Source organism: Nesoenas mayeri (assembly GCF_963082525.1).
Source record: "Nesoenas mayeri genome assembly, chromosome: Z".
In the NCBI taxonomy this organism is placed as follows: Eukaryota; Metazoa; Chordata; class Aves; order Columbiformes; family Columbidae; genus Nesoenas; species Nesoenas mayeri.
In genome coordinates this window covers 51,295,920-51,322,460 of record NC_137542.1, presented here as the reverse complement: position 1 = coordinate 51,322,460, position 26,541 = coordinate 51,295,920, and the positions used below count along the sequence as shown (strand labels likewise).

The 26,541-nt window shown below is 37.3% G+C and overlaps 1 protein-coding gene across 5 annotated transcripts in view; it reads left to right on the top strand.

Annotated features, from left to right (window-relative positions):
• Window positions 1–23,988, top strand: part of GPBP1 (GC-rich promoter binding protein 1) — a 36,034-nt gene extending 12,046 nt beyond the window's left edge. For 2 of the 5 annotated variants that reach the window (XM_080362110.1, XM_080362111.1), the window contains exons 4-13: window positions 5,940–6,059; window positions 9,690–9,813; window positions 10,296–10,519; window positions 11,168–11,234; window positions 12,794–12,978; window positions 13,771–13,911; window positions 14,386–14,550; window positions 17,221–17,405; window positions 19,873–19,975; window positions 21,074–23,988. In XM_080362110.1, the coding sequence (XP_080218236.1) occupies window positions 5,997–6,059; window positions 9,690–9,813; window positions 10,296–10,519; window positions 11,168–11,234; window positions 12,794–12,978; window positions 13,771–13,911; window positions 14,386–14,550; window positions 17,221–17,405; window positions 19,873–19,975; window positions 21,074–21,232 (1,416 nt within the window). In that variant the 5' untranslated portion in view covers window positions 5,940–5,996 and the 3' untranslated portion in view covers window positions 21,233–23,988. Of the gene's footprint in view, window positions 1–5,826; window positions 5,855–5,939; window positions 6,060–9,689; window positions 9,814–10,295; window positions 10,520–10,627; window positions 10,642–11,167; window positions 11,235–12,793; window positions 12,979–13,770; window positions 13,912–14,385; window positions 14,551–17,220; window positions 17,406–19,872; window positions 19,976–21,073 lie in introns of those variants that run through there. The other 3 variants (XM_080362112.1, XM_080362113.1, XM_080362114.1) reach the window with 3 other exon arrangements.
• The last annotated feature ends 2,553 nt before the right edge of the window (window positions 23,989–26,541 follow it).

Below are 26,541 nucleotides of genomic sequence, written 5' to 3'. Positions count from 1 at the left end.
AATGAGCAAGCATCCTCTGTTGTGTGTGTTTTATATATATATATGTGTATATATATGTATATATATATTTTAATATCTTTACTGCAAGAAATTACACAAGTGTTACTAAAATGTGAGCAATTGCATTTGTTAAACCCAAGATGTATTCCTTAACACTGTTTCTGACAGTTTGTTCGATTGGATCTCCTTGGTCTATGTATTTCATGCCCTGTTTGTCAGCTAAATGCATGAAGGTTTTTAGCTTACAAATAAGATTTGCAGACAGAACTTTAATGTGAGTTATTTTGGCTGTTGCGTATTTTTTCCCAGCAATAATTAATGAAAGGTTGTGGATGGGATGTAAATTGTAATATAAGATGAAGCTTGAAGAATTACTTTGCTGAACTAATGTGAAAATAAGTAAATCCAAAAGTTTATGAATACTGGGTGTTTTCTGCTTTTGTACCATGTTGAATTCTATCTGTGATACTACAGGAAAAAAAAAAAACCTTGATTTATACTTTTATTTTAGTGGATGGTCTTTATGCTTAAAAAGTATGGTTTTTAAAGACTATATTGATTGCAAGTAGCGGGGGCTAAAGCGGGGGGAAAAACTTGCTGGGGAATGTTATTCCTATGTGAAAAAGGTGGATTAATTATTACTTTCTACTAATTATGTTAATTTTGTGTACAGGCTTTGTGTTATACATTAAACTGTTAGTTACTAGTTTCTGACTTATAAGCATAATAGGAATTGACAGATTGAAGTATTTGTCTTGGATCTCAAAGTTGTTCCAGAATCTTCTTCTTCTGATTTTCAGGACTATATGTCCAGCCTAAATATAGTATGGTTGGTATCTTCTTGTGATTCTTACAGTGTTTTGGATTAAGACATCTCTTTTCTTGGGGGAATTTACTGATTCAGGTGTTTATAACCACTGTTTAAATACCTCTTTGATCCTCATTTTGGGGGGCAAAGAAAGCCAAGTAGGTTTGTTAGACTTTTCTTGCCCCTGATCACTGACATAGTTCCTTTATTACACCCAGTAAAGTTTTAAGTTTGTTCTATTATTCTAAGAGTGATTTTATTTGGCTCTTTTTCTGTGATGACTTAAAAAATAAAAATGTAGTAGGGCAGGGAAAATGGACTATACTCCTTAATATTTGGTTTCTTAGTTTGGTAAGCACAAGCTAGACTAATGATAGTTAATGGTAGTTGTTTTAGTTCCCTTTTTTTTTTCCTAAAGTTTTTGGAGTTGTCTGTAGACATTTTTTCTTAGCCTTTTTGCAGAAGTCTTGGCTGCTGATTCACACAGTGGCTTTATGCTTCTGTTTTCTCAGCATATTAGTTCTTTTTCTAAAACAGAGGCAATATATAAAATTTTCCCAAATGCATTTCAGATGACACAAGTTAGCTAGTTTAACAAGTAGTATTTCCAGTTGCTTTAAAACTGGTCAAAAATAGTTTCTGTCACAAAAGGACCTTACTGACTCAATCGTAAAAAAAAAAAAAAACCTGGCCCAAGCTTTTTTGGATGTTGGTTAAGCATACTTGGTGCAGTGTTCTTATTTCAGCTGCTAATGTGGCTCAAAGTGGATGACCGAGGTGCATTTATTACAAATTTCTTCACTGTACATAATTTGGAACCAGCTGTTCATTATTCTTTAGTATTCACTGCCTTATTTTTGAAGATCACTCTTCACAGAACTATAGAATCGAATTTTATATAATTGTATATTGGAATAATTATTGCATGCCATCTGAAACAAATGCTTTACAGGCTTCTGTCAGATCCCTAAAATAAGTAAAGTTTAAGAACAGGCTTTTTTTCTTTGCTGCAAACTATTCTGCTACCCACAACACAGCAAAACATGAAATGTCTGAATTTATGGGCTATGAAAGACCTTCTTTTTTTGAAGTCACTTTGCAGCACTTGAATCAGACACCAGAACCTATTTGTGAGATGAAACTGAATGTTTTGACCAGTCTTATTAAAGAAACTTACATGCGTTTGAGTGTTAATAGTATCAGGATAGCAGTATTTCAGCATCTTTTTCTTGGCTGCCTAGAGTTGTGCAGCTTTGCTTCATTAGGCAACCTGAGCCAAGTTAGCATTTTTGACACTTTGGTTAGGGAAAGGCAGATATATTTTTTGAGTTTGTGCTGATGAGGAACGACAACTTAAAACAGTCAGTGATAAATTTGGGGCCTAGTCTTTTGTTACCAAGACAGCCTCTAAAAGCAGGGGAATCGTGTTTGGCTCTGTGGCACTTGTGTCAGTAGGTTTACTTCTGGTAGCTGTGTTAATGCTGGTAGTACAACAGCTGTTTTATCAGTGTTAATGAACAGCAGTTGCTCCCTTGTGTGGTGTGCACGTAAGAGATGGCTTGCTAGCAAGGAAATAATGGCTTCCTCATGTCTGTCAGTGAAATAGAAGTAGTTTCTTGCAAATGCTTTTATGGGTGCATACTACTGACTTTCATTCTATTCAAATAATTTTTTGTTTGCTTTAGTTTAAAGGTAGCTCTATATTTCCAAAAGAGAGAAGTGTTCTAAAGTAAATCGCCGATCAGTGTTAACTATTTGCCTTAGAGGCTCCTTCAGTCTTTGTAAAGGCAGCTCTTGTTTTGTGTCAAGCTGAAAGAATGTATCAAATAAATTTCTCAAGAAGCCTCTTCAGTATCTTTATTAGTAACTTGATGGAATGGGATGTGTGCTTATTAAATTTGTAGATAGTACAAATCTGAATAGAGGTTGCAAGTGCTTTGTGGGACACAATATAGAAATGTCTCTCACTGCTGGATTTAGCTTAGGTAATGAACCTGAATAGCAGGAAAAAACCCAAAAACTAAACAACTTCAGTCAGACCTGGTAGAAGGAACCTTTCTAGGGGTAGGAAATGTTGCAGAATAATGTAATTTCAGTTGTTGGTGTGACTTAAGTTGGAAAGCAAGCAAGGAATGAACTGATGTTTGGCAGTCCAACTGATCACGAGGGCTTTAAGCATAGTGAATAAATCCTGCCTCTGGCAGCAGAGTGGTTTTGCTGACGTCCCGTTCTCACTTTTTGTGATGTATTTTCAATTTACCAAAAATATCTTCCTGAGAATGAAAAGTATCCTAGAGCTATGGAATATTTGCCAGATCATCAAAACAGAATTCATGCTTGTAATGAAAATGTTTTTGTATTAAAATACATTATAGGATAAACTTGTTGGCCACACCAGAAAGATAGCATCTGTAAGAGTATTTACGAAGCCTGATAAAACATGGAATTGGCAACTTAAAGCTGAGTAGGCTATGTACTCTAAAATGTAATTTAAAGAAAATATGTTAATATTTGTCCTTTTCTGGTCTGCTTTTTGTTTCCCAGTTTAATTATGGCTAGGGTATTTGTGCCTATTAGAAGTTAATGAGTAAGGTTTAACAATGAAAATACATGATTTTCCCATGTCTAATTGCCAGACCAATAATATGTACAATCGGATGAGAGAATGGTTTTCTTCATGTTGCTGGTGTGGAGGTCAGTATCGTCAATAATTGCTTTTCGTGGTAGCCTTTAACTGTAAACCTGTGAAATTGGTCAGGTAGTGTTCTAACAACATATCTGTGCTTTTGTTACTGCTGCTCTTTTATCAAAACTAGCTGGAAGAATTAGGTCTGAAAGAGTTACTCTTTAATGGGTTTATTGAAATTTACAGATGTTCTGCTGCTGACTTTGTACTCCGAGTGTCATGTAGTTTTGTCCCAGGCCCCTGTCTCTTAACACTTCACTGCTGCTCTGTAGGAAAGGAATTGACTCATCTGACTTAAGCAGCAGTATCAAAAACCTTTTTAGAGCTTTTCGTTGGAGAACTGAGAACATGGGAAAGCCTTTAATCTGCTTTTAGAATATTATTTTTTCTGGAAGAAAGATACACCCAGTATCAGTGAGCTGTGGACAAAGCTCTGTTAAAAACACCTTTCCAGTCCTCAGATACTTGGTAATCACCCCATCTCACATCAGCCCTTGATTTGTGTGCAAAAAGTGAAAGGTAAGGATGTTAGGGACTTCAGAATGAGCTCTTTTCATGGCAGTTTGATAAATAGAAGTATTAGTAAGCTTGACAAGTTTTCTAAAAAACAGTAAGATGAATTTATTAAGAAATCACATTGTTAGTGCCCTTATTGTCCCATACCTAATAGCCTATTCACCAATAGCTTGGTAGTACTTTTTGGATTCTTTGTTATGTGTTTATTCAATACAAACCTGATCTCTCAATTTGGTTTTCGGACTGTAAGTGCCTTGATCTGAAGATTTTTTGTTGTTGTGCTGTCTTCTAGTACTGATACCTGTTTTGGTCCTTTCTGAAGATTTCGTAGTTTTCCTGCTTGGACATGAGAACTGTATCTGAGGGAAGGAGAAAAAAAATTCTTGCTGCAGTCTGCTCACTTTTAGTTTGATGTTTCTTAATTTAACATCTCTTGTATTGGTTCATTGGTTCATCTGTAAGCATAATACTCTTCTCTGTTTCTCTACCATCGCCAAATATGAGTAATCAGTAAAAGTTAACTTGGTTTCTGTTAGAAAGAGAAGCCATTTTTGTGGTGGTTCAGTGACTCTCTAACTTCTGACTTTTTGCTATTTTTTTTATTACTCTGACATAATTGGATTCTGTAGAAATTTTTTCTGGAATTTCTGTTGAGATTAATTCAGAAGAGAGTATTGGATGACTTCACAGTAGTTTATATGAAGATATTTGAGTGAGACATACCTTAAACTTGTCTCTATTGAATGATAGTACATTTTGTGCATGTTAACTTACAGTTTAACTGTGGTATTGGAGGTACGTAAAAACCTAAGTATAAGCTCATGGCATAAAAAAGAACTGGCAGCTCAACTGAGAGCTGGAGTTCAGTGCTTAGAAATATGTTAGACCTCTTTTTAGAAGCTGGAACATTCTCCTCTGGCACTGAAGATCTGCAATAGCCTGGTTCGGGCCAGAATACAACAATAATTATCAGTTATCAAGTTCAGGTACACAGCTCTTACTAATAGTTGTTCATGTTACAGCAGCCTTAGATGAAAGTGAACTATATCTGTGCTCACTGACTAACAGATCTGCATTCTGTTGCACAGAGGTGTGGAATACCCATTGATTTTGGTCTCTCTATAAAATGCATGTAGGTGTTAATTATGTTTTCACAAGCTGAATTTCTAATAGTGTATGTATCATACTTAAAATATTTTGGAATTGTTGATGGTTTTGCAGTGTCTAGCTGCAGAGTGTGATTCAGATACCCTTATAATTCAGGTAGTGTTTCATCCATTTATTTCTGTGCTACAGGTCAGTTTTCAGTAATACAGTTCATATTATCTTGCATTCCTAGGTGTTTTCCTACCTGTGGGGAGAACCAATTTTCAAACTAGAGAATTCTACTGGATTTTGACCCTTTCTGGACATGTAGACTCTGTTTCCATTGATTCTAGAGATAATATGGAGTTTGTGATGGCCCTGAGCATGTAGCTGTTTCACAAGGAACATTCATATAGCCTCTGAGATTAACCTCTAGGGACTAACTAAAAAAGAATCAGTTTCTTCTAGGAAGCTAATGAAGTAGCTCCTGAAATCCATTCTAGACAATACCAGAAAGTATTTCAAGAAGCTAATTTTGCAACAGGTTTCTGGATGAGACCTTACACAAGAAGCTTCATCCCATTTTTAAGAGGAAATAGAGGGAGGTATGTTGCAGTTGTATTTTTGTGATACCTATAGTATATTTGATTAGTGTGACGCTTTGCTAATAAAAGCACAACTGCAATTCTATAAACGAGATGAGGTTATTTAGATTCTAAACCAGATCTGCCTGAGAAAATAATACCAGGAAATGGAGGGTAAGTAATGATCAAACACCAAGTGTAATCCTCTTGTAATACAAGCATCTGAAAAGTACTAATTTCTTACTTTTTCGAATTACAGGGACTTGCCATGAGGTGCTGAAGCCTTGTTTCATTGATTTGGAGAGACTGGACCTAAATGGCGCAGCATGACTTTGCTCCAGCCTGGCTTAGTTTTCCTACTCCACCATCATCAACAAAGGTATGTTCTTTGTTGTTGTTTTGGACAGACACTCTCTTTATTAGAAAAGTCTAAATATCATAACCTCATTCGTAGTACAATGACAAGTGTCTTTATGAATATGGTGGTAACAGATGATATCTAGCAAACCGTGCTGTCATGATTTAAGTAGTTGGACCTTGGTTGTCGAGCTCATACCTCGGTTAGGTTTTCTTGCTTGAGCAGCTGAGTTAATGGTCAGAAGTGTGACCACATTATCAGAGCTGGTTTTGGATTGAGATTGTCTTCATCAGGAGTTTAAAATGATGTATTGTATTTTGTGCTGGAACTACCAAGACAGAAGCATGTGCTTGATGTCCCTCTGATGTTTCTCTGTGTATTATTCTATCATCCAAGTAATTAGAAAAATGCCATTAAAATAGACCTTCTGAAAGGGCTCTTCATTTGCTTGTTTTTAACTGGTGGAGTGTGTTGTGTTGAAATGGTTGTGCATCTTCAGTCTGGTGGTTTCATCTAGATTAGTCTTCCTTTATACAATGGGGCAGTTAGCTTGGAAACAGGAGAATAGCAGTTTCTGAATCATTAGGATTTGTAAATATTCTAGGAAGTCAAGACTATGTCTGTCTCTTTTTTTTTTTTTTTTCCCCTGGCCAGTGCTTCTGCTCCTTCCTAATTTGTGTGAATGCAGAAGTAGAGGCAGGACTGCGTTCTTCAAACTCCTGTCACCTATTTCTCTAATGGTAGACCTGTCTTCTTCACTGTAGTATTTTGAATGCAATATCCATATCTGCAACTATGAGAGTGGCATTGCCTTACTTTAATGTATTTATGTAAGTTTCTCGCTGTCTTTCCTGTCCATGGAAAATACTTAGCTTTTATAAACTCACAGAAATAAGCTTATGCCATTGTGAGATGAACAGTCAGCTGTCAGTATTAGTTGTGTTCCTGTTGCTTTACTTCTATATGTCTACACACACACACACATACGTGCGTGCTTTTTTTTTTTTTAGTCAGGTTGTTGAATGTACTTTTTCATATTGTGATATTTACCTTTCTTCTACACAGACCTAGCTAGTTTCTTTGTTTAGTAAAGTCTATCAGCAACTCTCTGTTCTGGGAACATCACGCCTGTCTGTTCCAGGATGGTTCCCACAATCTGTTTGTTTTCGTTCTAGATGATTTCTGGTATATTCAGTTATTTTGATCTGCTTTTTCCAATCTGATACATTTTCAATTGGAAAGGTAATCAGAGCTTAGTTTAATATGTTGTCATAATTACAAAACAATATTCACCACATATTTCAAGAATCTGCTGGAAGAGCTTTACCTGTATGGTTCACATGTCAATATAGCAGGACGAAAGCAAGTTCAAGAGCTGCTCCAGTACCACTTGACTATATCTGAGGTGTAAATTGTATTTGTCACCTCATTCCTGAATTGTGGGAAATTTCATTGCAGAGGTACATTGTGGATGCTGTTCTTTTCGATGATTTTTTTCCTCAAGGAGTTTAGACAGATTTTCTTTAATCTTTTCCAAAAACTCTGTATACTTTCTCCATTGTAGTCTTTATGCTTCCAATTCAGCTCATTTCCTTGTATTACCTCCTCCCTCAATGGTCATAATTCTGTGATATACAGCACACTTGGTTATTAAACACTTGAAAAGTCTTTTTGGTCTATTCAATGTGTAATAATTAATTTACAGAATAAGGCTTGTCCTGCCATTCCTCTATAAGACAGGTCTTAAGTGTTGTTGCCCCGTGTCCCCTCCATTTCCTAGAAGAGCAGATAAGAGGGTAGAGTTGAAGAGGAAGGAAGGGGTGAAGAAGGCAGGGTGTCTCATGTTTCATGCAGAATGTTGCTGAGGTGAGGCTATCGTGTCAACAACATTTAGAGAACTAACTCTGCCCAGTCAGTTATTAATTCTCCGAAGTAGGACTTCTAGGAATTTCATCTTTGGGAGCTTGGTTTCCCACCTCAGTACTGAGTAGCTGAGGCTTTCCCTTAAATAAATAAAGGCTAGCATCAGAAATACCTGATGCCAGGAAGCTGGGATTCTGTATGGGCTTTTTTAATTCACTGGTACAAGTTATAGCTTGCCTGAAATCCAGCTCCCTGTTGCTGGTGATTTCCTCTTAAGAATAAAGTTTTATGTCATCTCCCTGTCACTTGTATAGCAAAATTGACCTAAATAGCTGGGTATCTGTTGCTCAGTAGCTTTCGTTCAGGTCTGGAACTACTATATTTGTGTCAATGCAGTATTGTGGTTGGGCAGATGGAAATGGGAAGGTGTTGTGAATAGTGAAGCCATCCTGGGATACAGATGAAACTTTTCAGAAAGTATTGCTGTAAAATGTGTATGAGAAGATTACAGACAGGCTGATAAACTCAATTTTTGCAAGCTTAGTTTTGCTTCATGTTAATAAGACTTATTATACTTAAAAAAAAAAAAATCTGTTGCTTGCTTTCTTGGCTGGCCGAACCTAGTCATATAATTTCTCCATTTCCAGTAATTGTCAGTAGACTTCCAGTTGGTTACAGAGCTTACTGTTATCTCTGCCACAAGAGGCTTGATAGATTGATACCTCCATCATGTGGAGAGAATGCAAACTGCATGATCTTTGGACACAGTTTAGAGACTTTAGATTCATTACATCAAGTACAACTCGGAACGCTTTGTATAAAATGCTGTCAGTTATACTTTGTGAAAATGCGATTCTTCTTCAGAGTTCATACAAAATATAAAAGGTAAACTCCAAAGGCATTATTAGAGGGTTGTCATATGTAAATTAGCATGTGAAGTTATCTTCTAAAATTTTATCTGTAATCAACAGATATGGAGCTTTCTGAATTTTTTGGCAGCTTATTCAGAATTTCTGTGTAAGAATTTATTTCTTCTTATATTTTAAGAGATTCATTGTAATTTTTAACTAGTTAGGTCATTTGATAGTTTCTTGTGGCTTTCTGTTTTTTCTCTCTCCAAGTGTGTCAAGGAAATAATTCACTTCTGAAGTCTCAAATTGAGAGAGAAATTCTTTTTCATTTGACTTACATATGGTTGGTGTGATAATTTGAAATGTATTAGTACACTTTCGACTCCAGGTTTTGTTTGTATTTTGTAACTGTTTGCATTTGCCTTATTAAGTTAAAATCACAAGGCTAATAAACTGGGCCTTTTTTGGGTACAGTTGCGTCTGGTGGAACCGACTCCTTGCTTTCTACTGAATGCACATGTGCAGTCCCTCACCACCTGAATTAAGATCCCGTACTTCTTTTCTGGCTTCCAAACTGATCTCCTGCCCTTTCTTAACTTTTGTTGTTTTTTCTCTGCTGCAATACATGTCACTTGTGTTCTGTTCTTCTGCCAAAACACAACAGGCCTTGGGTATTTTACCCTGTGTCACAAGCATGGTCCTCCTCAGTGCTGTTTCAGTCACCTGGAACGGAACATACAGCTTCCGCTTGGTTGGCATGGGAGCTGGTGATGTAGCTCTGGACGCGTGCATACTTGAGGACTGCTGCAGTATCTGTCATTCAGTCCTTTTAAAAATGTACTGTATATACCACAAATAATATGCGTGTTACAGTTCTGATAATTTAGTTTTGTTACTGATCAGATATGTCAGGTCTATCATTTGTTCTCCTTTACAGTCATCACTGAACTTTGAGAAACATTCTGAAAATTTTTCGTGGACAGAGAATCGTTATGAAGCAAATCGCAGAAGACACAACTCTTCAGATGGGTTTGATCCGAACATTGGACGGCCTAATGGAGGTATAATTTAGCTTTCATGGGACATCTTGAATACGTTTACATTATTGCTTTGTGGCACTCTGCCTAGAAAAAAAGGTTACTTTGTCATGCCAAATTCTTATTCTGTAGTAAAATAGAGATGATGGAAAGAAAGGTAGACTGGGAGAGGATGCGATGACTAATGGTTGGTTAAAGTAGTGTGATTCCAGGTGTATTTCTCTCTTAAGAAGATTAAGAGTGTGGAGTTCATATTCCGGCCAATGACATATAAATTAACAGCCAGAAAGGGAGATGGACTTGTCTTTATGTTGGACTGCTATGCTCTTTCTCTAGCACTGGTTTGTAAGATTCTTCCCTGCTGCTTATGTGAAAGAAAGCCAGAGTTTACTGTGCTATCACATCCCAGAGTAGAGAGTTGCTTACTTCTGTAACAATTTTACAAAAGTAGAGTATTATTTTAAAACTATTTGCAATTACATTTCTACAAAATTTACAAATCTAAGGGCATTTTGGGAGAAAAGAGAAGAATGGTTGGCGTTCACATGGCAGAAATGGTACAGAAAATATAAACCATCGTGGAGGGTACCATGGTGGAGGCTCCCGCGCTCGTACCAGCACTTTCCACTCTGGAAAAGGCCAAGGACTGCATGAAAACAATGTACCTGATAATGAAACTGGGAAAAAGGAAGACAAAGAAGTTCCCAGACAGTTTGAGGCTGAGGATTTTGTAAGTTAATTGTAATTATAATAAACAAGGTTTCATTGTTTTTGCCATTCTGTCCATTACAAGCTACTTCATGAGATTTCAGCAGTTTCAGATCATCATAAAAGGGATCACCCTTCCCATAGGTAAGAGGGTGTTAGTCATTTGTCCACTAACTTGTTTCTCCCTTTATATCCAGTTTTTATCATTATATGTTTATTATTGTCACTTAAATGTTTAAGCAAAACTACAATTGAATTTCAGTTTACTGTGGCATGTGTATGTATTAAATTCTACACAATTACCTTACTGGAAATCTACTAACAAAGTGATCTTCCCGCCAGTGGCCCTTTGAGATCCCATGCTTCAACCTGGAATTGTAGCATATAAAAGGATGGGTGATCTTCCTATTTGAAGGACCACACATCATTGTTTTTTGCTTTCTCTGGACAGCTGACGTAATGGTATTGACTGCTGCTTGAGGTGTTTCATTGGAGGAGAGAAACAAGTCAGCACTGATCTATTAGGGTCACAGGGGGAAATATCTAGTCTGATTTCATTTAAAATTATTTGACAGCAGGAGTTCTACTGCCAGTATTATTGTGATTCTCTATTTCATTGGTCCCAGAACTCAATACTCGTTTTTTTAATAATGATAAAACTTGCTTTCAGCCATCTTTGAACCCTGAATATGAGAGGGAACCAAACCAGAATAAATCTTTAGCTGCAGGTGTGTGGGGTGAGTATTTTTGATGTTTTTGAGTCTAAAAATGTAGCAGAGATCTGAAGTTGTTTTATTTGAAACGCAGAATTTTATTTAGAATTATAAAGGTATAGATTGAAATTGATGAAACTTCATTATTACTACAATGTAAACATGTTTTTGTTAGAGAGGTAACGTGTCTATTTGAATATCAATCTGTTGGTCTGTAGATGCAGCCACAATTAGGATTTTTTCCCAGAACACATATATATCTTTTTTGTAAAGACATCAAGAATTTATCTTCATGTTTATTTTCAAGAGCAAGCTGGTTTAACTAAAATGGAGTTAATTTTCTTCATGCAGTTAGCAACTGTTCTTTTTTGCGGGTAGCATTGTTTGGATTTAGTTTGATAAGATAACACCCCAGGACAGAATCAGTGTTTTTCTTTGCCATTGGAAACTCTGTTTCATAATAGAAAAACTGAAATTAAGTCTATTCTTACTCACTTACAAAGGAAACAATTATTCAGGAAAGGAGGAATGTTACCATCCCCTTATATATCTGTTAAAATGTATGCTTCTATTTTATTCTCTTTTATGTTGTGCATGTGTGATGGGAACATGCGAGTAATACGAAACGTCTTTTCATAAAGTTTAATGAGAACTAAGTACACACTTATCACAAGTGTTGTGTGACATCTACCGACTAAACAAAGCTAAAGCCACTTATGCTTTTAAGGTAGATTTTTTTAATATGTAGGATGTGATGACTCTGCCTGTGAAGTAGAAATGCTTGCAAAGAGAGATTATTTTGGAGAAAGCTGTTAATGCAGAATTGGAATGCATGTGCAAAAAATTGAAGTGGTAATTTTTACTTTTTGAGAATTTTAGAGCTATTTTCAATAGGTGTTCTTTAAAACTGCTAAGTGTCAGTTACATAGCATGACAGCTGACTGTATGTCTCTTAATTAGTGCTCTCTTGAACATGAAAATGTTGTAAACTTAATTTGTTCTCTTTTGCCTACCTGAGGCATAGAGAGACTGGTCATTGCTGTGGCCTAGAGTAGTGCGCATCTGTTGTCTTGTGTTTATGGAGCCTCAGTTTGCAGCATTTGGCTCTAAACTGACCTGTTGATAAATATATCAGTAATTATTCTTTTAGTAACCTCAAAGGGAAATATGAAAACCATAATCTGTTTTCAATATTAGGTAACTATCAACAACTAATAGTATTTGGATTTTAGATTTGCAAACAAAAGCTGTGTAGCTAGCTTATTTGAGGAATATCTTTACTTTTCAAAAGTAAAAATTCCTGCATTGCCAAGTGAAATGTTTTACAAATGGTGGTTGTAGAAAATGGAGCAGAACTTGTGTTTATCCAGGTTTGTACAGTGTGTTATTTGTGGAACAAATACTAGAGTAAGTTCCTGATTTATACCAACTTGCTCTGGACCATGCACCCTATGAAGAAGAAACTTAAGATTATATACAAACACACGCACACACACACACAGACACATATGTATGCGTGCGTGTGTGTATATATATACATATATATATATATATTTATATATGTACACTTCTTTTTTTTCCAGAGTACCCTTTGAATCCTAAATCTAGATCTCCGAGAATGCTGGTAATTAAAAAGGGCAGTACAAAAGAGCTGCAGATATCTGGATTCCCAGTAGTAGGAAGTCTTCATTCGCAGCCAGTAAGGAATGGAACTGGCACGAGTGTTTATAAAGGATTAGTCCCTAAACCTGTCACTCCACCTGCAAAGGTGAGTCCTAGATACCAGTGATAAGAACAATATGCTGAAAAAAATCGTGCTGTAATTCTGAATGTGCTTATTTCACCCCTGAGAGTGCTGTTCTTAGAGTATTATGCTTTCTACTCTTCCTCAGTGCAGTACACCCCGAAAGTGAAAACAACTTTTTCTCATTTTTCTTTTTAAGCTATACTGTAATTGGATCTCTCTTTGTTTTTCATTTACATTTTGTGAGAAGTGCAAGAGCTGTCCAAGTGAGAGAAAAAAGGAAGTTTTTTAACTTAGGGTACAGCAGTGCCTTTCATATTTTAACAGAAAAATAGATACCTAGTAGAGAGATACAGGTGACATAAAAATAACTTCAGAATTTGTCCCAAGTATTGATAGAGATGATGTTGCAACTTACTAGGGTCATTCTGATTCCTTTCCAAGGGTGACTTTCCATTTTAATTTTTGGAATTTTGTTTCAGGAATTATTCTGTGCTCTTGATGGAGTGGTTCTTAACTCTCTTAGCATTCTACATTAAAAACACTTCTTTCAGCTGTTGAGTACTTTCTTGTTTTGATTCTTAATACTTCAAATATGAGGGTCTTAATTGTTTTGAAATTTTCATCTTTGTATAAAAAGTGTAAACAGTATTTGTGAGCAGATGAATTGCTCATAAACTGTCTCTTATCCACAAGGAAACAGGTGTTTGAACAAAATCATGGTTGTACTTATAGTTTGCTTTTGCTTAATCATTTTTCTAAAGATTTCTGAAAATAATCTTATTGTTGTTCATGACTCTTTACATTTTGTTTTAGCCTACACAGTGGAAATGCCAAGCAAAAGAAAACAAACTTGGAAATCCATTTTCTCATGAATCTGCGTATGGTGTTGGCAATTTCAGTCCTTTCAAATCAACTGCCAAGGCATTTACTGTATCTCAGAATTCAGTGAGAGAGGTAAAGCCATGTCTGTAGTTTTTATCAAATCTCTAAAATGTGTAATTTGGTTTGATAAGTGGATCAGTAAATTTTATGCAGAATTGTATTAAATCAACTTCTCTTTATGTTAATGTGTGTGAAGGCATATCTCTGGCATTTAGGTACTGCATAGCTGCTTTTTAGGCTTGGTTTGGAGTAAAAATAGTGCATTGGGAAGTATAATCTGGTAGGTTTAAACTTTGAAACTGCTAATGGTATGATACACTTCAAAAGGTCCACTGTTCTTTAGCAGTACTCCATAAACCTGCATCTCTGGGTTTACATGTAAGAACTGTATATACTGAAATATAAACATCTTCTGTCTGCTTTTGACTGTGGATGTAGGTGAAATCTGAAACTACAGCTGCCGAGGGGTCCTTCTGTCTTTTTCTTGGAGTCTTCTTAAATGAATAAACATCTAATATTATTTCCTTTTCTTACTCCCTACATTAGTGTAATCGGTCAAATTCTTCATCCCCTGTTGACAAAGTTGGTCAGCCTCGTTTAACAAAATTAACAAGAATGCGGAATGATAAGAAGAGTGAATTTTTGAAAGCATTGAAACGAGACAGAGTGGAAGAAGAACATGAAGATGAGAATCATGCCGGCCAAGAGAAGGTAGTTTTGTTCATTCCTGTTGTAGATCCAGCAATAGCAGTTTTCAGGTGGACCATAAACTACTTCTTATTTGGTGGTAAACAGTTGTTTACATGATTTTGATTAAATGGTCTTGGATCTCTTAATGAAGGAAGGGAATTACATGTTGATGAATTTGGAACAGTTATTCCAAGTACTGCTCTTTCTCCAGTGCTTCTTAGTTGTTTGTTTTCTTAGCGCAGTATATGTTCATACATGTTAATAACTCAGGTACCTCCGCGTCTTCAGCAACAACAACCAAAAAATTAAGCTTACTACATTAATCTAATCTTTGTGGAGGGCAGTGTTTCATACTTTGGCTGTTCGTTATACTATAAAACAATGGAAAAACTTTGTTCTGTTTCCTCAAACTACCTGGTTTAGGTAGCCAGAAATTCTCTGTTCTCGGTCTAGTCATAGAAACAGTAGTTCAATTTATGCTTATATAAAGAACCTGATTTTACTTTTTAATTGAGAACCGGAAGGCCTATACTCTCTGTACATAATATGTGTCAGGTTTCTTTCAGTCTGGGTCTGTTTGTGCAGTACTTGGCTGGCACCAAAGAATATTTGGTTCAGTGCTACCAGCCACCAACAAGTCATAAGTGTAGCTATTGTGCATAGGCCAAATGATAAGTATTGTGTTATTCAGGATGAGGTGATTACAATCCTGTTTACTGTAAATGAGTGGCTTGAAGTGTTTTAACAAAACCAAAACCCACCATAAATTATGAATCAGACAGATAGATGACATGTCTTGATGAATGTTTATTTGGATTCAGAGACTTTGAAAAAGAAACAGTGCCTGTGTGCATTGCTCATAAAAGTAAGATGACTTTTCTGATCCTATTCCAGGCCGTTATGACACTGTACAACTTAGCTCTATGTATGGGTTAAGAAAGGTCTGCATCTCTCCATTAGGTGTTCTGTGGCTGAGCATCTTGAGATGGGTGTTGGGGGTTGGTGTTCATGTGTGTTTAAGAAATACACAAAGATTCTGATTTAAGATTAAAAAGATATTTGGAAACACTGTCTTGAGCTTCAAAATTCTGAAAATAGTACACAAATTTGGTGGAGGGGTTTCTGTTCCTGAAATTGTCTTGAGTTCGTGATGTCTTTGTGATACATACATCAAATGCATTTGTTTGTCCCATTGTACTTTAGCTGAGTTTTAAGAAGCAAGTGTATGTAAAAAATAAAAGGCTTTTAGTAGTGGAACTTGTAATGTCCTTGGCCAGGTGTATGTAAGATGTAGTCTGGAGTAGGTGTCGATAAGTGCGTGCTTCCTTTTCCCTGTAATTGCTGTGTCACTAACAAGTGTGAAAAGTTGTTCAATGAATCATGTATCTAATGGTTATCCTACTTCCAGTGTTCGTTTCGATGATCATCAGTAGAAGACATGGTGTGCAACTGGGTGTATAGGGAAATAACTGCACAACAGTTTTTTATAACACGATCCTGTTGATGGAATTTTAAGACCTTCAGTAACAGATTTCACCTCTGAAATAACAAGGCAAATGAGGTCATCAGATGAATCATGCTTGGAAGAAGCTATTTTGCCCTACATATTAGAATTATTTAATATTTTTATGAATTTTGTTTGATAATCTGAGATGCATTCTTCAAGCCTGTGATTTAACAGCTGAATATGTGTTTACTGACATAGTTGTTCTTAAGAAATTCTTGCTGAGGATTTAAAAATTTCTGGAAGTGGATAGCACTGTGAGTGAGAGGGAAATGATGATGATGGTTTTGATCCTGGATTCTGTAGAATGGCTTCCTACAAGTGCAGAAGGGCTGATAGAGCGATTGCCTCCTGCCACGGAAAATGCTGTTGTATCCCCAGTTTAGGGACTTTTGTTGTCAAAAGGGTGTTAACTAGTTAATGATAATACTCTAATATTTGTTTTTACAGTTGGTAAGACTTGTGAGTTTATTTGGCTCATTAGTAAATAAGAATTATGGGTTGCTGAATGAGTAGAATAAAAAGAAATATCTCTGGTTTGTAGGATTGCAGAGCTTTTAATATTTAGAGTGAACCTCAACAGCCTGCTTTCTAAATAAACTTTCTTCCTAGTTCTTATTTCATGGCTTTAAGGTGCAGTGGCTGTTAATGACAACCTGAGAAGCTTGTGGTGAGTGCATGCGTACAGGGGAAACTATTGTCTGAATTTAAAGAGCAGTATCCAGTCTTTCTGAACTTGCAGCAGCCTAATTTGCTGATTGAGGTATAGGTGCTGTGACCTGCCCCTTAAACTGAGTGAACTTGAGAACTCTTACACTTTCGGGCTTCTGCTGACACACATAGCTCTGGTAATTGATTAGGAACATTGTTTGTAAGTTCAGCAGATAACCTGTTATTTCTCTAAGTATGAAAGGCAGCTTAATTAAATTTGAATTTTAAGATATGTTTGAGGCAGAGTATGGGAGGTACTTTCTACATTACTTAATCAGTGGCATAACTTAAGATTTCTGTAGTATCCAGATGTTGCAAACTGTAGAAGTATGAACAGAATTACCCCTGAAGCAGCATAGTGTCTTCATTTAAACTTAATTTATATTAAACAGGATCACTGAATTCAAGCACTTGCAGACATTTACTTGTAAATGGAAGTGACTTTTACCTTTGTAATACATAATTATTTTTAACAGGATGATGGGTCTTTTAACTTGCATAACAGCAACAGTCCTCATCACGAGAGAGACATAAACCTAAACTTTGAAAATGAAATTCCGCAGGAGAACGGCAATGCTTCAGTTACATCTCAACAGATCATTCGATCTTCAGCTTTCCCTCAGGCAGATGTTCTTTCAAGCTCACTTGAAGCAGAGCATAGGTATGTACTTTATATAATACAAGGAATGTTCCTTCATGGTATGTGAGCATATAATAAATTCTTGCTAGTTTCAGAAGTCAGAATGTGAAAACTGAGAACACATAGAATATTTAATAAGTACTGTTAAACTTTAACTTTTAGACATGTACTAATCTAACATGGAATATACTTAGATTTGCTTCACTAAAAATTTATTTTATTTCCTTATAAAGAAGTAAAGCAAACTGTAGTGAATTCATCCCTCTGATTTTGGCCTGCATGTCTAGGAGGAGCAGTGCATGTCTTTGCTGTTTGTATTAATAAGGCTTTAAATGATACATTTTATATAAAACTCTAGCAAGTTTTTCCTCATTGTTAAAGTAACTATTTCTGTAGCTGATTAGCTGATGCATTCAGTGATATCTCTGGAAACAGAGAAAGTAACTTCAAAAAAAGGATTGAAACAGTTCCAGTATCTCACAAAAGTAACTGAAGTAGCAACTGGTAGCCGTGAGAATGATGCTGCTGGGAAATCACAACTTAGTCTGGAGATGAACTTGTTGTGAGCTCTGTCAGATTATTACTGTGTCTGGCAACTGCAGAACTACAGTGATAGATTAGATGTGTGTGAGTAGCCTTCATAGGGTTTCTGGGCAAGTGTCTTTCCTTCGTGGCATCTTAGAGATGCTGTGTCTCCATACTGTCCCAGCCCTTTGGCTGTGACCTTTGCATGCATGTAGACAGATGTCATGGTAAGTCTTCTTGTGGTAAAGTGGACTTGAAGTGACCAGCTTAACTCATGCATACCTAGTAAGAGTATAGGCGTATCTTGGACAAACTATGTCTTGGGCTTCCATTCTGCTGGGTAGGTTTCTAACATGCAGCTGTCCTGTTGGTGTCAAGTGTGCTAATCTGATGTTTAATTTTTTTTTAGGTATTTCACACTTTTAGCTATTCCATAACCCTGCTGTCACGTTAAAGGGGCATCTGTCCTGCTAACTTTAGACACAATGTTGCTTAAAAGTTAATTAGCTGTTGCCCTGAATTTTATTTACATTAGCAGGAGCTCTGTAACTGTTTATTGTACATAATATTGTTAACATCTTGCTTGTAGTAAAACTTTTGAACTCGAATTACGTTTGCCAAAAATATTAGTAAAATTGAACTGCATTGGGCATTGTGAGGCTTTTTCTGTATGTCTATAGAAATGCACATACTCTCTTAAAAGATAATTTTGGATTACTTGCTTTTTTATTTCTGCTGCTTCCTGAGGATTTAATTGGTCCTGGCTGATGCATTGTCCAGTTTGGTCCAGCTACTACAGAGGATGTAATTACCATTTCTGTTGATGTCCTGTTAACTTTTTATAAGCAGAGCAGTGTTCTTTTCCCCTTCTCCTTCTATAGTTCCAGGCTTTTATTAAGGTTTTAACAACAGTCATTGGTCAGCTGCTGGTTGGCCCAGTGCACAGCCATTGTAGTGGGACCTAGAGTTCTTTGTGGGGAGGGTTATGTTGAAGGGCAATTTTTGCTGGTATCTGGCTGAAGGAAGTATCCCTCATGTGGCATAAACTGTGAGTTCATCTTAATTCCTTGTTTGAATATAATATATTCACAGTTCTTCAGCTCCCAGTGTCAGTTTCTCATGTCAGTTTTGGCATATAATTTAGAAACTTCGTTATTTTTTGTGAAATAGCTTTAATCTCCTTTAACATTTAAGGTCAACAGATGCATGATTTGTCCTGAAGAAGGTGCTAATCCTTTTGGCAAATCTTTGCAGCAAGAGAACTTACTGTCTTCATTGTTAAACGTCACAGTGTCTTCACCCTCAGATAACCCCAGTTTTCACAGCATCTTCACATATCAGATCACTTTCTTTCTGCTCTTGTTTCTTTTTCTCCCCTCATCCCAAAACTCACTCCTAGTTGTAGCCTGTGTGTGCTGGAGTATCAGCATCTGCTGATGGGTGAGACTCGGTTGCAAAGAAGCCTATCGTAGCTCTGATATTTGCATGTGCTAGAAAAAAAGAAATTATGTGACACCATTGCATCATGGATTGGTTTCTATGGAGGGTGACCACCAGTATTCCCCATGGCTGCTCTGTTATCCAGGAAAAACTGCAGAATTCCTCAACACGAGTCTTTGTCTCTTCATAGTGTTTTTAAGAGGGTACACTGCTGCTCCACCAGAGCAGTTACGCAAAGGAAATACATACCCTACTTTTCCACCTGGCCCAGTGTTCTTTGAAGGTGCCATTTTTCCAACATGTAGTGGTAAAACAGGGTCATCTGTGAAGGACCTAAGAGCTTTGCAACTTCTATGCTTTATACAACTTTTTGTAAGGCTTTTAACTACTTTTATGTAAGAGTTTGTTTAAAAAATATAGACTAATCCATTTGTTACAGATCTTTACACATATATGCAGGCAGAGCTTGAGATGTTTGAGTGTGCATAGCAAATTCCTTAATGATGTCATTTTTAATTTAAAGGTTGTTAAAGGAGATGGGCTGGCAGGAAGACAGTGAAAATGATGAAACCTGTGCTCCACTAACAGAGGATGAGATGAGGGAGTTCCGAGTCATTAGTGAACAGGTAATGGCAAGTTAATGTTCATTATCAACTTGTAATTGGCTACCCTAAATGCGTACCATTGAGGAGGATCCGCAGTACTTTTGATGGTAAGGGACAGTAATTCTGACGGTCAGGGATGTTGCCATTTCAGTACCATTTCAGTATTATGCTTTTGGAAGAAGGGTTGCATCAAAAAGAAAGGGGACCAGTGCTTATTGTAGGTAAGGTCTATTCTCAAAATATCAAGGGGAAGGTAAGGGAGTGCTTCTGAGTAGTTTCAGCGTTTCTGGTAGGAGAATGGCACAGGTTTTCCACTTCTGCAGCTTAGCCTGAGGAGAGGCAATATTCTTTCAAGGTTTTTATGCAGGTTCCTTGATTCTACAAAATCTGAATTTTCTCTTTTGGAAATGGAAAGACATTTAATTCACTAGTAACAAAGTCAGAAAATGCGATCTAGACTTGATATTTTTTTTTTTTTTTTAACATTAGGAGTGTTTTATATACCTGATAAGGTCACTGAGAAGGATCTGGAAGGGAGAATCTTGTGCATTGTTAAATTTGAACATTGGATATTTCCACAAGTCTAGCCACACGTATATTAATTAGAGTGTTTGGAATATTCAGCTCTTAAATGCTTGGCTTATTGCGCATCTTCTGCGCTACATGCGGAAATGCGATAATTCCTTTCTTGTAGAATCAGTTGTTTGCTTTCTCACCAGTGTCATTGACTTTCCAGCTCTAGCAGGTAGACAGATGGGGATACCCATTCCTCCCTGCTCCTCTTTTAGACTCCCTCATTATTGCAGACCTTGCCTAGATGTTTTCGAAGCACTGTGGAACCAAGGGACTGCATCACAGGAGAGACCATGTGGGAGGAGGGATCACTGGGGCAAGGTATCTGAGGATGTGGGTGAGAAGAGGCTGGGCTTCTGTTGGCTGCAGGAGCTCAGCACGGTTGGAGAGGCTTGGATGGAGGTGGCTGACCCAGAAGTGAAGGCTCTCAGGAGAGTTTTACTTTGTGTGTATATAGTAAAAAGTAGTTTTTCAGATCTAATGTAGCAACAGATTGTTGTGTTTAGCTTTTTCTTTCTCTAAATACATCCTGTTTTCTCATTTCAGTTACAAAAAAATGGCCTTCGGAAAAATGGCGTTTTGAAAAATGGCCTCATTTGTGATTTTAAGTTTAGCCCCTGGAAAAACAGCACTTTCAAACCTGCTCTGGAGAATGAGGATTCTGAGACAAGCAGCACTGATACGTCAGATGATGATGATGTGTGAAGACTTCCGTAACATCTGTAGAAGCCTGTTTTGATCTCATGAAAATTTGGGGATGTATTGTCCAAAAAAAAAATTCTAATATACATAGTAACATACCCACTAGAGGAAGAATGATGGGACTTTTCTCTGAAGAAACCAAGGAATGTTGTGTTGGGTGTGTTGAACATTGCTATGATTTCTTTGTAAACGAATGTGGTAGAATGAGGACTTGAGTTGACCCAGCATTGACTTTCTTCATCACTGAAGCATTTCTGACTAGCAATGTGAAAATGTAACAAATCAGACTTTCTCATTTAATAATAAAAACAAAGAATTGTGTAATGTCTTGCAAAGCTTCTGTCTTAAAATGTCCAGGTCTATAAGGAAAAAAAGGGCAGCTTGACACAGTGTTTTGCTTGCCAAGTAATTTATTTCTTACAATGGAAACCCTGGAGTCCACTTTGTATGCAGAAAGGGCAATCAATGTAGCATGTTGGCTAAAATGAGCAAAGTGCACTAAAACTCTTCTTTAATTGAGCTATTGTATTGTTCTACTTCTTCCACCCGTAACTGCTCTTTAGCCATTTGTAGTGTAGTCATTGTTATTAATGGAAAAAGACCCTGATGTTACAGTTCCAAATTTCCAGAACTAACCTTTAAATTGAAAGCTTTATAGGGTATTGCAAGACCCAGTATTCTCACAGTCAACACATTTCTTGTGGGAAAATACGCACTTTGATTCTACTAATCACATGCAGAAAAATAATTACACTGCCTGGATTTGTCCACAACATGGAAAATAAACTGATTTACAGAGTATTGTCTCAGTGCATAGCATAGAGGGTATTGTTTTTAAATCTGGTAAGTTTTGTTTGCATTTATGTTAAATGTACACTGGCAGCAGTGACTGCATTTCAGAATGAGGTAAAAATATTTGCATCACCACATCTTGCTTTTACAGCAGCAGCAGTATATCTATGCAATAAGAACCTGTTTTCTTACTTTGTGTCAAACTTTTTATTTATGATCACAGGTTTTAAAAACAATATTTTATTATTTGTAGTTTTATTTGGTTCAATTCAGTTCTTTTAATATTTTCTACAGGGTTGTACAAACTATGTAGCATTAATCCATAAGTGGAACTGCTCTTGGTGTTGTCCCATGAATTTGTAATGTAATTTATATATAGACATTCTGCCTTCAAGATATTTTTTAATTGTACTGTTTCTCATAGTAAGTAATTCGCTATTTAGAACTCTAAAGCAAAAATACTTATAAAGCTGAGATTTTGTCCATATTTAACTTCTTTAGGAAAAAACATGTTTTATAAGGTGGCATCTGTCAGTTTTGGGCTGAAGGTGGTGTGTGGGTTTGTGTTGGTTGTGGTTTTTTTGCTTGTTTGTTTTTTAATGGGGATTTCTATTCAAGAGACCAGGTTTTGTCTTGGAATAGGCATGCAACTGTTGATGCAGTTAATTTTGCACAATGTATTGAAAAATGCCATTTTCTGGTATAAATTTAAGGGGATAAAAATGTTTCTTTTTTTAAAGAGCAATTGGCTGTGTCAGTACTGAAATCTTTCCTACCTGTATGCCTTACACACCTTTCTCTTTCCCCTTTGCTGCAGTTTATTTTTACTAACTTTGACACCTTGGTGTGGTTTATTCCCTTTTTAGTTTTCACGTCCTAGTGACGGAGTCTTCTGCCTGTCCTAATTAGTGTTATGTGAATATGCTATTTGTATTAGTAAGTGAAAACTTTTTTGCCTTGGTATTTCTCTGAGACACAGACACCTCTTTATTCAGTTTAGTGACAAGTGTCTCCTCTGTAATTAACACTTTGGGAAGATACTATAATTATAGAAGGATTGTGTTACACTAAGTGTATAGACTTGGGAAATACACAGGTTCTAGTGGAGAAAATTAGAGAAAGCAGAAACAATGGTTGGTACTTTTTTCCCTATTTTGTATCCTGAAGCTGGTAACAAAAGCAGTGGCTATGATGAGCTGTGGGCAAAGGAGGTGACAAGAACTGAGCAGGGGTTTTGCTTTGTAAAATGAAACACCTTTACAGCCTTTGTAACTTCTCCTCTGTAAGTGTGTGGCGGCTTCTCTTCTGTCTGCTGTGTTGCCCCTCCTGGCTGTGTACACACAACGTAATTACTCTGTCCTTCTACTACACTGTTTGCATTTCTGAAGTCTGGTGTGTTTGATATGGTGATTTGATGTTGTGGGCATGTGTAGCCTTAACCAGCTGATACTGGTGAACTGAGTTCTCATCCTATACAGTCATCTGTTCTGCTAGTTGGGAGATGTGTCAGAGATCTGCACAGCCCTTAGCTGAAATGGTTATCTGCAGCTCGGCTACTTCAGTTTGCCCTTCGTCATGATATGGAAGTGGGGAAGCTTTGGTGTTTCCACAGAGGAACTGGATTGCACTGTGTTATATTTACTTATGGTAAAACTAAGTAGAGTGTCGATCCTCTTTTTTGCAACCTTAAGAAACACTGTAGTCACTGGGAATTGTCACTTGAAACAAAGTTTGTTTTTCATATTTTACTTCCATAAAAATGTATGAAAGCTTGCTTTATGCTGTGTGCCTCCCTTTTGCTCAGTACTTGAGGGTGTGAAACAGAACAAAGTCTAGCATGTGACTACAACATTTTCCATCTTCAACTTTGTTTTTTTTCCCAGGGCGATTTTAGTAGTTGGTTGGCCTTTCTCCTCTGTCGTACCTGAACCGTGATCTGTTCCCAGGATACTTCCTTTCTTGTTTTTCTGCTTGAGCACATTGAACACCAGCAAGGTGTTCTTTAGCCTTAAAGGCTTAAGAAGTTGTTGGACTAAGCTTGCATTCCCTTATTAAGTTCTTGCAAGCTTTGGATATTAAAAAAATGTCTGATGGAGATAGTTTGTCAGTGCTGGGCTGAAAGATCTTAATTTGAGTGACAGCATTCACTGGTGGCTGCAGGCAGACATGGCAGTGTTCTGTTTTGCAGTCACTGCCATTTCTCTTCCTCATCCTTTCTTTAGTGGCAGAGAACTGTATCTTCCTGGTTCCCCTTTCCATCCTTCAAAAGGGAGGAAGAGCAATGAATTTCTGATCTATTGGTGATGAGGGATGGTGGTGTCTGCTGGTGGGATGAAGGGTATCCGTGTTTATGGTAGGGCAGTGGGGCTCCATTACTGCATCTAGAATCACCAGAGGCCTTCCTCACTGGATTGTACAGGGACTTTTTCTCTCTTAACTGGTAAACGAAACTAGTTACCTTTCTTGAAAAGAGTCTTAATTACAGTACAGTTGACCATTAATGGATATTGGACCCAATCAAGATTCTGAAATAGATTTGTTTTTCCATGTTATCCCAGTCTTTGAGAAATGTTAGTGTGAAGGAATGCATTTTTGTTCTGCTATGCAATTGCCTGTGAGGGGAAAAAACATTCTTTATTTATCATGAGGACTTTAACTTTAGTAGTTCTTTAAAGAATACCTGTTCTTCAGTAAATATTTAAACCTCTGGCTACTATAAACTGGAAGGAGAGTTTAGTGAAGGATGTGTTTGTTTTTCCCTGATTCCTGTTTGCTGCTAGGCGGTGGCTGAGGCAGTTTACTCAGCTGCAGAGAGCTTTTAGTCTGGTTAAGGATTATTGCTGTTGTGCACTGAGAATTATTGGTTCTTTAGATGATGAATGTGCTGCCTAGCTGCTCAGCTTTCCTCCTGCTGTTATTCATAGTCATCAATGAGCATTATTGCAAACTGAATGAGGCTTTTTTTATACCCTGGATCTCTCTTCAGCCTTCTCTAGGCATAGCTGGCAATGCATTTGCTAGCCCAGCACTGTCTGCGATTTGCGAGACAGTCTCTCTGTGTGAAGCACAGGTGTGTATTGAAAACTTTCTTCTGCATTTGCTCTCCCTCACAGACTTGTAAGCAACTTCTGGGGTCTATCTCTTAGAGTGTTTCTATCTAGGAAGGACCTCTGGACAGACTAAAGAAAAATTAATGCTTTTGAGCAGTTGGGCAGTGGAGTGTACTGCTCTGTTCCTGAATTCAGCGCCTACCAAAGCCTGTGTCCATCGCCCTCTCTTGTGCGGATCTGGTCATCTGATGGAGATGTGAGGTCTTCCAGGGTCTATAGTGGCATGTGTTTATTAAATCCCTACACAGATACCTGAGAACATGCTTGCTATTTAGGCTTCATTCTCTATACATCTTTGACATCCTTTTTAGTATGCAGTTATTTATTCCCCTGGCAGTAGCATGATTGTTGTAGAGAAACGATGTTCCATACATGCAGGGTAAATGCTAATTTACTTTCCTATCCTCCCTGCATCAAAGATACAGCTTTGAAGTGGGAGTATTTTGGCAACTGGTATGATTGCTGATGGTCCATAGAAGCATCCGCACATCAGGGTCATGGAGCCTGGGTTGGTATGAGAGAACTTCAGTTCCCTGTAGGCAATGTGGGGAGATAACTGATTCTGGTGGCGCTAAGCAAGGCACTACAGAGTTTCGGCTTGGGAAGGAAAGGAAAGCAAACTCCTTTCCACTCTGCCAGGAAGCAGTCAGGCTTGAGAACTAATGCAAGACAATCCAAATACTTGAAAGATTAACTTGGAGCACTGTGGTGGCCCGAGCTATTGTGTTTTGCTAGATTATCAAAATGACTGTGTGCTATTTAATATTAAATAGCAATTAATATTAATATAGCAATATTGCTATTGAGTCACCATCTTCTAAGCCTATAGATTCTGAAATGGCTCTCTCTGTATCAGGTGCCAACAGAGATCTCTTGACCTCTGAAGCTAGACAATATCCATTGTTGCTTCAGCGTTCTCACACTTGGGTCAAGGAAGGTGATGTAGCTTTTCCTCCAATCTCTTACTCAGTATAGCCAACAGCAGTATGTGATGTGCAGTTTTGATCCTGCTTATTCTAATACGGTGGCTTTGGTACAGTGGCTTCCTTTCAATTCCTATTCCTTCTGTGTGGTAGCTTGATGTCTGGGCACTGTGTACTATTCTAACCTTTGCATCTTTCATTTCCCATTGCTTCCTGTTGCAAGACTGCTGAAGGGAACCATCTTTAGCAAGTTCTGGAGAATCCTATCTGAGCTCAAGTGTCTGCATCACGGACAGGTGAAAAACAATAGAGCTTTGAGTCATCTGGCATACGTGTGAATACACACAGTTTGAATGTAATACAAGGGGACATTATGTAGTAGAATTGTTAGCAGTAACTTTCTGTGTTTGCCATTTGTACTTGCTGGTGTTATTGGTGGCTCTTGCCATGAGTAGCATGTTCTTTCCTGCCCAGGATATACAGAACT